The sequence below is a fragment of the Taeniopygia guttata genome, chromosome 9, assembly GCF_048771995.1.
Source record: "Taeniopygia guttata chromosome 9, bTaeGut7.mat, whole genome shotgun sequence".
Classification (NCBI taxonomy): Eukaryota; Metazoa; Chordata; class Aves; order Passeriformes; family Estrildidae; genus Taeniopygia; species Taeniopygia guttata.
Genome location: NC_133034.1, coordinates 18,010,548 through 18,023,473, shown reverse-complemented (window position 1 = coordinate 18,023,473; position 12,926 = coordinate 18,010,548). Strand labels below are relative to the sequence as shown.

General features: G+C 39.8%; 1 protein-coding gene and 1 long non-coding RNA gene across 2 annotated transcripts in view; one reads left to right on the top strand and one right to left on the bottom strand.

The window, feature by feature from the left end:
- The window catches only part of LOC140684693 (uncharacterized), a 115,992-nt gene that overhangs the window by 25,017 nt on the left and 78,049 nt on the right, over window positions 1-12,926 (top strand). The gene's annotated exons all lie outside the window — the stretch shown is intronic.
- On the bottom strand, window positions 1,923-12,335 carry HRG (histidine rich glycoprotein). Its single transcript, XM_030280048.4, has 7 exons — window positions 12,055-12,335; window positions 9,215-9,322; window positions 8,137-8,224; window positions 7,464-7,630; window positions 5,657-5,773; window positions 4,048-4,134; window positions 1,923-3,430 (listed from the first exon to the last, which is right to left on the bottom strand). Exons 1-7 carry the CDS (start codon window positions 12,250-12,252, stop codon window positions 2,372-2,374), a joined length of 1,824 nt encoding a protein of 607 aa, XP_030135908.4. The 5' UTR covers window positions 12,253-12,335; the 3' UTR covers window positions 1,923-2,371.

Sequence of the window (12,926 nt, the reverse complement as noted above, 5' to 3'; positions counted from 1 at the left end):
TGTTATTGTTGCAGATACGTGACACAGAACAAAGGATTAAGCACTATCATCTGAGTCTGGTCAAGCCAGGATTAGAGATGGCTGAGAACTGGTGCTTGTCTCCCCTGTGTGGCTCCAAATAGTTTTGCTTTGAGTCTGTGAACACCTTGGGATTGCCTTGGCTCCTGTGTTCCAGCTGTTTCTTGCTGTATTGCATTTGTGTGGCAAGGTTTTGATAACAGCGGTGGCTTCTGTGAGAGGCTGCTGGAAGCTTCTCCTATGTCTGACAGAGCCAATGACAGTCAGTTCCAAGATGGATCCAGTTCTGGCCAAGACTGAGTCCATCAGCGCTGGTGGTAGTGCCTCTGGATAACGTAGTGGTGAAGGGGAAAAAAAAGGAACTGGGAAAGAAGCGGGGAGAGAAGAGTGAGAATATGTGGGAAAAACAGCTATGCAAATCCCATGGCCTGTGAAGAATGTGTGGGAAGAACTGCTGTGGGTGAGGAGCAGAGATTTTCCTGCAGCCTATGGAGCAGACCATGGTGAGGCAGCTGTGCCCCTACAACCCCTGGAGGTCAGTGGTGGAGCAGGGATTTACCTGCAGCTCATGGAGGACCCCACACCAGAGCATGTGGATGCCCAGTGGAGGCTATGACCCTGTGGAAGCCTGGGCTGGAGCAGTTTGTTCCTAAAGGACTGCACATCACAGAAAGGACATACATTGGATCAGTTCATGAAGGACTGCTTCCAATGGGAGGGATCCCAGGCTGGGGCAAGGGAAGAGTGTAAGGAGTCCTTATCCGGAGGAAAAGGAAGGGGCAGAAGGAACATATGATGAGCTCATTGCAACTCCCATTCCCATCCCACTACATCAGGTGACGGAGAAGGTAGAGAAAACCAGGAGTAAATTTAAGCCTGGGAAGAAGGTGTTTCAAAGATACTTTATTTCTCATTCTCTTACTCTGGTTTGATTAGTAATAAGCCAATTTCCCTGAGTCCAGTAAGTTTTGCCTGTGAGGATATTTGGTGAGTGATCTCTCTATCCTTACCTTGACCCATGAGCCTTCTGTTACATTTTCTCTCCCCTGTCTGGCTGAGGAGGACAGTGACAGAGCAGCTTTAGTGGGCACCTGGCACCCAGCCAGAGCAAACTCACCACACTTGTTACAAGTTTTGATTAAAGAAAATGCACTTCAGAGACTGTGGATAAATTACACCAGAAATAAGTTTGTTCATACATGATAACAGGCTTTTAAAAATTAGTCAATCTTCATTCAGTCACGCCGAGTCCTCATTTTGTTTCTTTTTCTTCAATGTGGCCTTTGCACTGTGTTTCACTTTATGCTATTAAAAAGCTATTTGGATGATCAAATTACTAACTTTTTTTGAGACTGAGCTTGAGAATCCCATATTCTTGCTGATGACATAGCTGTTCTGAACCAGCTTGCTGGTCCCTGGACAGTCTGAACGGACTTGACCTTGATGGGGGCTGGAGTATAAAGAGGCACCACTATTCTTTCTTCCTGTTCCTCCCAACTCAGTTTCCAGTGAGGAAGGTTCAGCAATAAAGAAAACATTTACATGAAAGAGTTATTACATGCATCTGCTTTTCTCTTCCCCTGAGAGCAATTATGAACTATTTGAGAAGGGCTGTCCTTGACTGCAATATTTCTATGTATCACCACCAGCAGCTGTAGTGATGGAAGCACCTGTGCAGGCCACCCTGCAGTGAGACAGCAAGTCATTAACTGTTCTCAGACCCCTTCTAGATAACAGTGCTAACCCAAACACCATTAGTCAATTTATGCTAGAGTTTGCTTTGTGGATGTTTAATACCTAAATAGCTTAATAGTTTAATATAATTTCTAGTTCAATATCTAATAGCTAATTATGTGTAGTAGAAAAAAACAAAAAAAGGCAAAAAACCAAAACACGCAACTGTGTCAAGAAAAAAATGCTTGCATTTTTATTTTCTATTAATCTGTATAAAGCATGAATATAAGTTTTATGGAAAACAGTCCAATTTCCTCTAGGTCAGATTCCTTGTGGAAGTGCATTATAGTTATGAATGATGAAAAAAGAAAGATTTTAGATGGTAATTTGCACTATTAGAGAATTTTCCTTTTTGTTAGAACTGAAGTACCATCATTTTCTGGGGAGATTTTTACCCATTCACATTATCTAAGGGACTCAGAATTTTGAGTCTTTCAGTTACAGTGGAGCTTGAGATAGCTGTGATGAAGAAGCAGGTTGAAATATGTAATGATTATTTTCAGTGATTCTCCTTCCTAGAAACAGAATGCCTTTTCCACCTCTCCATGTGCTGTTTTCATTGACTGTAGGACTGTGGTTGCCCATGAAATTATTGAGCCAGGAACATCTTTCTCTGAGGTCATATAGGAGAATTTTCTGTTACAAGGCTATAAGGAAATAAAGGCAAAATGTTTGGAAGGTCAAGTTTGGGTTTTCCGGGGCATGATTTTGATTGTGTAGGGAGATCTGGAAAGCCTGGAGCTTCTGCCATCTCCTTTAGTTTTGAGCCAGTGCTGGAAAAGTGAAGGTTGCATTGGGATAGTTCAGGAAAGTTTGCAATGGGAGGTGTGAGAGAATGCTGCTGATTTGGAACTGGGATGCGATAGACAGCTCCTGTTACATGGCATGGAAAATACTTTCCTGATATGCTTGTCTTGTTGTGATGATGTCTGTAATAGTGATGACAGTGATGAGGAGGGTGTCCAGGAGGAGGGGGACAGTGCCATCCATGATGGTGAGGAGGACGGTCGTGATCTGGTCCATGAGGAGGGGGACAGGGTGGTCCATGGTGGTGATGAGGGTGGTGGTGACCTGGTCCATGAGGAGGAGGACAGGGTGGTCCATGGTGGTGAGGAGGGTGGTGGTGACCTGGTCCATGAGGAGGAGGACAGGGTGGTCCATGGTGGTGAGGAGGATGGTCGTGATCTGATCCGTGAGGAGGAGGACAGGGTGGTCCATGGTGGTGAGGAGGATGGTCGTGATCTGGTCCATGAGGAGGAGGACAGGGTGGCCCATGATGGTGAGGAGGATGGTCATGATCCGGTCCATGAGGAGGAGGGCAGGGTGGTCCATGATGGTGAGGAGGGTGCTGGTGACCTGGTCCATGAGGCAGGGGACAGGGTGGTCCATGGTGGTGAGGAGGATGGTCATGATCTGGTCCATGAGGAGGTGCAGTAGGATGGTCCTGATCTGGTTCATCATGGGGAGGAGGGGGAGAAGAAGGTCCTTTGTCTTGAACTTCCTTGCTGGATTTGGGGTTATGCTCAGGGTCTTCAGGTCTGGACTGAGAAGAGGGGTGGCATTCATGTCTATGGTGATGCTTATGGTGATGTCTGTGACCAAAATGATGATGACAGTGGGGATGTCTGTGTGGATGTCCCGGAGCTGAATGTTTCCATCTTCGCCCACAGCCATGGTGCTGTTTATAAAAACACCAGTGAGGAAGTATTAATCAGGTATTGATAGAGCAGAAGAAATTGATGAGAGAGAGGTGGGAGTTAGCAGGTTTGCATTCATAGCTCTGATGATCTTTAAGGGAAAAAAATCTGTATTTTTTTCATGATGGAGGAGAAGGAATAGATAACAAAATACCAAGTTACTGAAAATCTGCTGGAAACAGACAATGTTGAAATTATATAACCAGCTGAGAAGTATTTGTGATAGATCAAAACCAAACAAATCCATACTGGAGTAGCTGTTGTGATAGAAACTGGAATACCAGATATGATAAGGATCATCTCCCCTCCCCTTGCTTTCTAAAATTCCTTTGAACTTTTTTGCCAATCTCTACTCACTTAGTCAAGTGATTGAACTGAGAAAAGACACACTTGGAAGGAGTAGTAGGGACAGCTCAATTCTGATTCATCCTTTGACTGACCTAGGACTTGCAGGTCAGTCTGTCCTGACGTGCTGCATCACACCCAGGCAATAGAAAATTTGCATAAATGTTACAATCATCTGCCAGTCTGGACTAAGCAAGGTTCTGCAACCTGCATGAGGATACAGCCAGAGACGTGTCCATAACTGAGTACATACCCAGGGATGGTAGATTTCACAGCTTATATCTGTTCCATCAGCTTCATCTGCATCGCTGATAATTCTTGCCTTGCAGAATCCGGTGTGCTAAGCAAAAAAACAAGGAAAAAAAACCCCACAATGCACATCTGGGTTCATGTGATGGAATTAATACAAATTACTGAATGTTCAACATCTTACAAGTCAGGCTATTCCTTTGACACCTAAGTATATTGACATAACATAGCCAGATCCCAAGCCTTCCAACCAATGCTTGCCAGTGATTAATAATGATTAATATATGTGCAGTTTTTGAAGATTCTTGACTCTTCATGTGATGCCCTCTACATGCACTTAGAGGGCTACTACTCTGCATCTCACTTCCCTTTTGATGTCTAAGAGATTGGCCAGCCACTAATGCCTCCAAAATGAGTGCCCTTGGGCACCTGATTTTTCTTGCTTTTTTATTTCCTGTCTTTTCTTGTCAAACATCTGTTCAGATTGGACTGTTCCATAATTCTGCTCAAAGCTCTGAAAACCTGGCATTGTGTAGCTATGCTGCTTCAGATAAAACTCAAGGCAGAGCTTTCTTCCATTTCTTTTTAAAAAAGCAATTTGTTGTAATTTTTTACATTACTTCCCTTTGCATCCTCTTTGCTGTGACTTTCTCTTGCTGTCCAGTTGCTGCGTGTGGAATTGCTCAGGTGAAAGAGCACAGAACTCAGGTGATGGGTTCTGTGTGTGCTCTCTGTACTGGGTGCTTTGTCTTGATATTTATTTGGGCCATTAGTAGCCCATTGTGCTCAGTGACTACAAATGGTAATGGCATTTCACACAAACAGCAGCGATGGCAGCACTGAGAACAGAATTCAGGCCCTCTATTGCCATTTACCTTGTGCTTTGTTCTAGTGAACTTGTGGCTGCCTTACCAGTTAATTTACAACCATTTCCAGTCTTCTGGAATATAAAAAACCAGAGAAGGCGATGGATGTAAACCATCAAACCAAAATGGATGTAAACCATATAAACCAAAAGTTGTACATCTTTTCTTTTTTCCATGTTTTATTGCATTGTTTCAATTTTGTTTCTGGGAAATAATTTATTCTGAAATTATGAGATCTTGCCTAACTGTTTCTTTGATGTAGACTATAATAGTAATGGAAAAATGGGGTGAAGAGAATAATTTGATAGTTTTTTGCAGATGACCTTGAATTATTCCACTCTCCATTCTTCTGCAGCAGAGAAAAAAGTGACCCTGAGCTCACTGGGATTACATAAGGCATATATTTTTTAAAGGAACTATGACTCATATTGGTATAAAAGTTTTTATGGACATAGCATGAATGATTTGCTAGGGATTGGCCACAATTTGAATCCAAAAGCCACATACAACCTGAAAAACTCTAGGCCTCTAGCATGCCAGATTCCAGTTGCATTAGGATTTGAGAATTCAGACTGTTTCCTTCCAAAAGATAATAGAGCAGCTGTAAAGTTAGTATCCAGGCTTGGACATGCTGGATTTTTAGTTTTGAGTTTGGGTGCATGCTTATACTAAACACTTGAAAATATATTGGTAGAATCTTCCCAGTACCACCCCTTATATCAGTTCTTGTTCTAAGACTTTACTTACAGCATGCCAGTCATGCAGGAAATCACATTCCAATGCCTGATCTGTTTCCTGCATAGATTTTGAACAGTTGGTCTCTTTTATAGAGAATCCTACAATGTGACCTTCACGGGAGGCAGTCTGAAACCAAGAGGTCAAAGAACAAGTGGTAACTAGGTGTACTTAAAGTCTTGTAATTTTCAGAGCAATCATATGTCATCTCATTTTCAAAATCCCATCTACCTCAAACTTTCCTTACCTGTCCTGTTCAAATGTTCGTGCACATACACATATTCAGCAAGGAAAACAGGTTAGATAATTTATATCTCACACCCTTACAGCTTCCAGGAATGCTTGCTTTAATTCTTTGTTTAGTATGCGTGTGTTATAAAATCTGTTACTTTTACAGCCTGTGTTTTAGGAAGTAGTGTCCTTAGAGTCTTTTCTGTAAACTGAACTGCTGCTTCTGTGAAAGCAGAGAGATCTATTGGATGGCAACCACCCATTTCCAGTGATGGGAGTATATAGTATTGGAGTGCTGATGTTAATTTGAGGTGAAATTCTGCCAGTTACTGTGATAATGTTGCTTTCTCTGTTGTCAAGGGCATTAGTTATGGAGAAGGCCTTACTCCATATGAACATGGGAGAAAGACTTTGTGATCCTATTAAAATCCATAAAGAGGTGTTTCATTTTAATTTCCAACTATAGCAGTACTTTTATTTCAAGTCTGTGTTGACGGTGTCTTTAGCATGTGTGCATATACGAGTTTCACTAGTTTAACTAAATTGGTTAAAGTGCATGCACATACTTTATGGTATGGGTTTTTATTGTAATTCATAGTTTCTGAGTGTTAAAATCCAGTGGTACAAGGTAAAGTGTTGCTGTAGCTGAAGATGGTGAAGTGTGAAAACAAAGTGTATGGGGAGAAACACATGGAGCCAGGCAATGTGAAAACAATCCCTTTCTAAATGGCAGTAGGGATACAACGTGCACAGGGCTCCAGTGTGGGACACTGTCAGGTTTCCGAGCAATATTAAAAGCTGCAGGGAGGTGGGTTTGGTGTGCTATCGCTTAGGCAGTTTCCAAGAACAACATGTATTATGGTGGGAGCCATGGGACCTCATTACAGAGGTGTCCTGAGCTGACACATGTGTTGGCAGAATGATCCTGTGCTGTTTAAGTGAAAGTCCCCAGTATCTACCAACAAGAAATTTTGTTATATATACTTCAAATCACCCAAAGGATAAGTCTTCATGTTGACCTCACTTAGATATGGAGATATTTACCAGACCCAGAAGTTCTTCAAGAGTTACAGCACAAATTCACCTCCCTTCCTCAGAGTGCTGCTTTGCTCTGCAGCAAGAATCAAAATGATGCTGAGCATGTTCCACGTTTGTTGTACCCGTGTGCTAAATATTCTAAGAGTAAAAAATTATCTGTCTGCAACTGACAAAATTGTGACTGCAATAATACATGACTGTCCATCTCAAATTCTGCTCAGTAGTAAATAAACTCTTGTATGTCATGTATGTAAAAATTAAAATATTAAATTAACAAAGTAAAAAATACTAAAATAACAAAATAATAAAATATTAAAATAACAAAGAAGGCCTTGAATTCTGAATGCCATCACACTGCCATAGTTCTTTAGCAAATGAGAAGTCCTTTTACTTTCACACGCCTAAACTGAAGTTGATAACAAGTCTTTGCTAAAGTAGGACCTTCAACTTAGATCTGATCCTAGAAGGGTTTGAGTTCTGTCCCATGGTCTTGGAGTTGCTCACAAAATTGTGTCATTTCTAAGTAATTCTAGGAGAAAATGCAACTTACCATCTTTAAAATTCTTTCAACTTTATCCACAGCGAAGTTATTTGTGTGGTTGCCTTCACTGTTGAATTTCTTCAGGGCCTTTGCAGCAATATCTTTATGTTGCTCGGTGACTTCTAAGGATTCAAGTTTCACAGGACAATCTTTGCACTCAACTAAGTCAAGTGGAACTGTGAAAACAAATAATTGACTAATATTACAGTGGATACTAATACTTTGGGAGTGTGCCCATGCCTTTAATGTGAACTCATAATGAGAAACTTAAATGCAGCGTTTCCTTGGAAGTGAAACACCTGTCCCTCACTCCACAAATAAGGGTTTGTTCTGTAATGTGAAAAAACCCAAACCCATGAAAATGAGTATCCTTATAAATCACCTTAGAATCTTACGACCCCAAATGTGCAGTCTTCTCAAGTTTACATTTGTTCTGATATTAATTCTCATATTTAGGTGGACTGGAATGGTGATATCAGCTGACATCAGTAAAGTCTGGTTTAGAGGAATAGGGTAACTTTAATTCTGTTACTCATTCTTAACATTCCATTTGAATTATCTAAAATATGAATTACAAGCAGATGAATGGATCTGTTACTGTTTCCATACACTGGTAGTGTACAGACTTTGGTACAAGGGCTGGTTTGAGGTATGCATTGGCTTACAGCAGTGGTAATTTTACCTGGACTTAATGTACAATTAAATCCATATAGTTGAGGTTTCTTCAGCAGATGGTTTGTATATGTGATAATCTTACATTGCCCAAAGTCCTGAGAGGAAAAAAGAATACATGATTATGATGTTATTTTCCCTGGATTTAATTGGATGTAGGCAATCATAGAAATTATACCTCCTTTTAATGTGCAGTACCTCTAAGAATAACAGATGTGGTCATTAATAGAATGTTTGATCAGGTACCACTCAAAATTTGTCTTCAGATAAAATGGGATCTCTCTCTACAAGAGCTTTTATTTTAATTCTCAGTTTGCATGATTGAGTAGACAATGGAAATCTGAAACAGCTTTCTTAGTCATCCTGATAATTGTTTAGAGTAGGATAAGACAAGATGGCAGGGAAGGTTAGAATGCCAGGCTACACAAATCTTTGTAAAAAGTGAATGGACCTTTTCATTATTTCCTTTTCTCCATTAAAAAAAAAAAAAAAAAAAAAAAAAAGAAAAAGAAAAAGAATAAATGCTTTTTCTTCTCTGCTCCTGGCCTTTCTGCTTTGTCCTTTGTCATAGTATCACAACTCCTGTGTAAATAAAGTTTTGGACTGGGAGTTCTCATCACTGGAGTGCAAAAGAAAGGACAAGTATTGCTGTATATTGTCCATGTAATGACACTACCAATATTTCAATTGTCATACCACAAATGTTATGACAGAAAACTGACAAAAGATACCACTGGTATTTCTGCCTCATATACCAGGAACATGCTTTAAAAATAATTTCTAGTGCCCTTTAGTTGTCAGAAAATTACCCCTAAAACATAAGATCTGCTACAAGCAATGGAATGTGGAGTATAGTTCCTTTGAGACAGCAAGTTAAATAAAGTTATACTTATTTGAAGAGTCAATCATTCCCAAGCCTTTAGCATATGTTTAACATTCTAGAATTAGATAGATTTCATTTTAGAATGAACCATATTAAAGCCCAGTCTTCACTGATAGATTTTGTGACACAAATTTCTGGGCAGTTCAGATGAAGATCAAGTTAGTGCATTATTGGTGTATGAGTTAGTGCAGATGCCATTGCTTGCCATTGGATAGGTGTTGCTGTATTCACAGGACTCCCAGTGTCTTCTGGATAAGACAGAGCATTCAGTTTCCAGCACATCCAAAGTTAAGTAGAGGACTGTTGAATTTCCCTGGAAGAGAAGTGCAAGTAAAAAAGAGTTTGTAGACAAGAAGTTTGATCTGAAAGAAACTTTTTTTGAGGTTTCTATGTTTAATCTTTTATGAGACTTCTCCAGTTCTCTATTAAGGTTTTTCAGAGTTGACAAGCATAGAAAGTGTTCAGGCTGGAAGGGACCTTTGGAGGTCATCTTGCCCAGCCACTTGCTCAAGGCAAAACTGAAACTTCAAAGTTTCAACTGCATTCTGTGTATCACCAAGACAGACATTCTACAACATCTTTGGGCCATTCTAGTACTTAACAACTTTCTCCATGTCTATTTTTAGTCTTATATGTAGTCAGAATATCCCTTCCTGCAACTTACACCTTTTGTTTCTTATCCTTTTGTTAATAACCTCTGAAAAGTGTCTGTTGTTAATCTGACATTCATCAAGTAGGAAAATGCCAGTGTTAAAAGGTTGCCATTCCCATTTCTGATTTTCCCATGGAACATACTGTTCTATTAGGACATCGGTTGTCTAGGCAGCCAATTATGTATCTACATCCATTTCAAATGACCTTAGTGACCAGATACTCTTTCAGAACTTTTTGTATGTAGTGCTAAGAATTTTTCTGTGGCCCACAGAAACAGTTTTGGAATGGATTATTTAAACTTTATTCAGCCCTTGTATGGACATCCAGAATAAACACATATGTATTTTATCATTTCGATAAAAACATGCCCTACACTGTGAATAAGTGTCCTTGGGCTTTATGAAGTTCCACCCATTCAGGTTCCTTTTTCATTGTTTCTTTATAGATGAGACCTTGTTGAAGAATTGCTGCACTCTTGTGTAATATTTTCACTAGTTAGAGTCCTCCAATGGTTTTGCAATATCTGTATATCTGAGCATTGTCTCTAATTTTAAAATAGGGGTTAAGTGCCTACATTCAAATAGGCAGTAGAAAATTCCTCTGTTTACTTGCTCAATAGCTCTTGGGGAAAAATGGTATCTTCTTGGTTGTTTTAAAAGCATTTTGTTCACTACAGTTCTGCACATGTTCAGAACTGTTTTGTTGTGGATACCTGAGTATCTTATGCTTCTAGAATTCCTGTGTAAACCCAGCAGAGATTTGGCTGAAATTGCTCTGCTTAGGTTTCTGAGGGGGCTGGTGTGATTAACCTGTTGCACACTATTGCATGGAGAAATAAAAAGCGTTTTGGTCTTTTTTTTTTTTTTTTATTAACATATACATATTCTTAATGTTATCTTGGCAGTGAGACCAAAATAATTCTTGCACAATAATATACATGATTATTTGCAGGAGATCACATCTGGTGGTTTTGGGTCTGAGAATGTTCTGAGACCTTACAGGGAAGATTCTTTAGCAGTCAGATAGATAGAAGTATCTTTTCAGTTCTTGTAGACACTGTGTGACAGCTGAAGCTGTGGCCCTGGACTGCAAAGATGGCAAAATTTCTTAAGGGTACAAAGCAAAACATAAACATGGTCGTCTAGTGCTTATAGCATTCATCTGGAAGTCTGAGTCCTCAGCACTAGTCCATATTCCAAGTTATGTTTTATACTTTATATAGCCAATAGTTGCTTAAAATGTAAAAACACTGACATTTTTCTTTTTAGACACAACTTTGCTTTTTATCAGTCATCCAATTCATTTTGCACGTCTTACTGCCTGGTGGTACCACTTCAGAGGGGTGGCATACACATAGCTGCATGGCAGCAGAATTCTTCAAGGACAGGAGACTTCAGGGTTTAAATTTCTTAATGTAGAAGAGATCCTTCCTAGATTAAGCTCTTTAACTGCCTAGCTACTGTGTATAACTTGCTGCATTCTTGTCTTTGAAAAGCAAAAAAATCCATCAGGTTTTTTCCAGGTGTACCTGAAGACCTGTGACAGCCTGGGCTTTGGGTCACTTTCTGAACCTGTCCTTGTCTGTACAGGCAGTACTGAGCAGCTCCATCAAAAGCTAGTTTTTTCTGTTGCCATACTGAGACTTCTGGGACAATGCATGTGTGCCTGAAAACCAGTTTCATAGTCAAGCAGGTAAAAGCTACCAGGTGGATTAGTAAATCTGCCTGTCCTTGGTCTCTTTTATGTACTATTTAAAGACATTTTTATTCTATTGCTTTTTCTGCTATTGATTTGTTTTGGCATTTCAGCTGTCATTGAGAAAGGCTTATGTATCTTCGCCAGGAAAAAAAAAGAAATAGGAAGGAGATAGAAAATGACTGATAGGGATTCTCTATCCAGTCCCTCCCCAGTTTTGCAAAGTAGCAACTCCTTTGACTTCCTCTGCCTTTTTTCCTTTCCACCAGTTTATTCAGCCATCTCTGAAATTAAGATAATAACAAAAAACCAATCTTGCAGGATACATTGGTCTAATTAATGTTAGACATTCATGGAATAAAGAAACCTTCTGAATATAAATTTTGAATAGAATATCTGGAATCAGACAGCAGACAGAACAGATTCATTTCCAGAGCTGTATAAAGCTGTTCAGAGCATCTCGTATGCAAACATCCTGCTGGCCAAGAGAAGAGAGGCCATTCAGCATTGTTTGAAATCAAGTTTATGTTCAATAAATGATACACAAATGAATACTGAGGTGGTGTAAATTACAGCTGATTCATTGGATTACATCAACATTGTTCTAGTAAAGCAATAAACATAAGCTCTTAATGGCCTGGCTCATTATTTAAAAATCACAGTCTTGTGTAAATCAGCCTTTAAGTTCATACTTACTAAATGTAGTTCATGTGCATCAGCAACACGGAATAAACCAAAAACATAACCATCTCTGCGATGCCTGTTGACCAAATCCAGGGCCACTCCTGCATCTGTTTCAATGGTGTTACAGTCTGCAGGTGTAAAGCTTATTTCATTTTGGGCGTTAAAGCACTGCAGTAGTGTTAGAAAAAAAGCTGAAGCTAGAAGCAGCATTTTGTTTGCAGTGTTTGGTCACTTGTGCCCATGCCCTGATAAAGTCGGCCTGCTTTTAAATCAGAGCAGCCCACCAAAATTATAAATGAATGCTAAAAGGGCATGGTTTTACATAAATTTAAGTGTCGTGTCAGACAGCCATTACCTTGACCCTGGATTAACATTTGCAAACAGCAAGTAAATGATTATACAGTGATTGAGCAGATTTTGAGGAAAGTGGGCTTTATAACACTTTCTGAACTGCCCATCAAAGGGCCTGTTTATGATTCTTTAGGCAGACATTGTGCAATGGTGCTTTATCGTGGAAAGTACTTCTAAAAGTGTAAGGCTGAGCCTGGCAGTAAGAAGGTCCAGTTTATGTTTGCAGATATGACACAATCTTGGTCTTCTGTTTACTATTAAAAGAGTTGAACTGAAAATATGCTGAAATATTTGTAGTCAAATTATAGCTATATCCATATCCCTGTTTTTACAGATCCTTAACCACTAGGCAACTAGTGAAAGGGAAATAAGGAATTCACTCAGATGTGGAAAAGGGATATAGCTCAAGGTGCACTGCAGGTTGGTGCTCTGTAGCTGCTATGTGAGTACCTGCTACTCCTCCAGATCAAGAAAATTTAGAGCAGATTTCTATCAGCTTTACATCGTTTCAGCCTGGTACTCAGAAAGCGTCT

Bases quoted from the DNA above. Each gene is read 5' to 3' on its own strand.
- HRG (XM_030280048.4), bottom strand. From the start codon at position 12,252: ATGCTGCTTCTAGCTTCAGCTTTTTTTCTAACACTACTGCAGTGCTTT. The intron at 8,225-9,214 runs GCAAGCAATGGC...TTTTCCTCTCAG, and splicing joins ACAGCAACACCTATCCAATG to GACTTTGGGCAATGTAAGAT. The intron at 3,431-4,047 runs GTATGTACTCAG...TTTTATAAACAG, and splicing joins GTGAAATCTACCATCCCTGG to CACCATGGCTGTGGGCGAAG.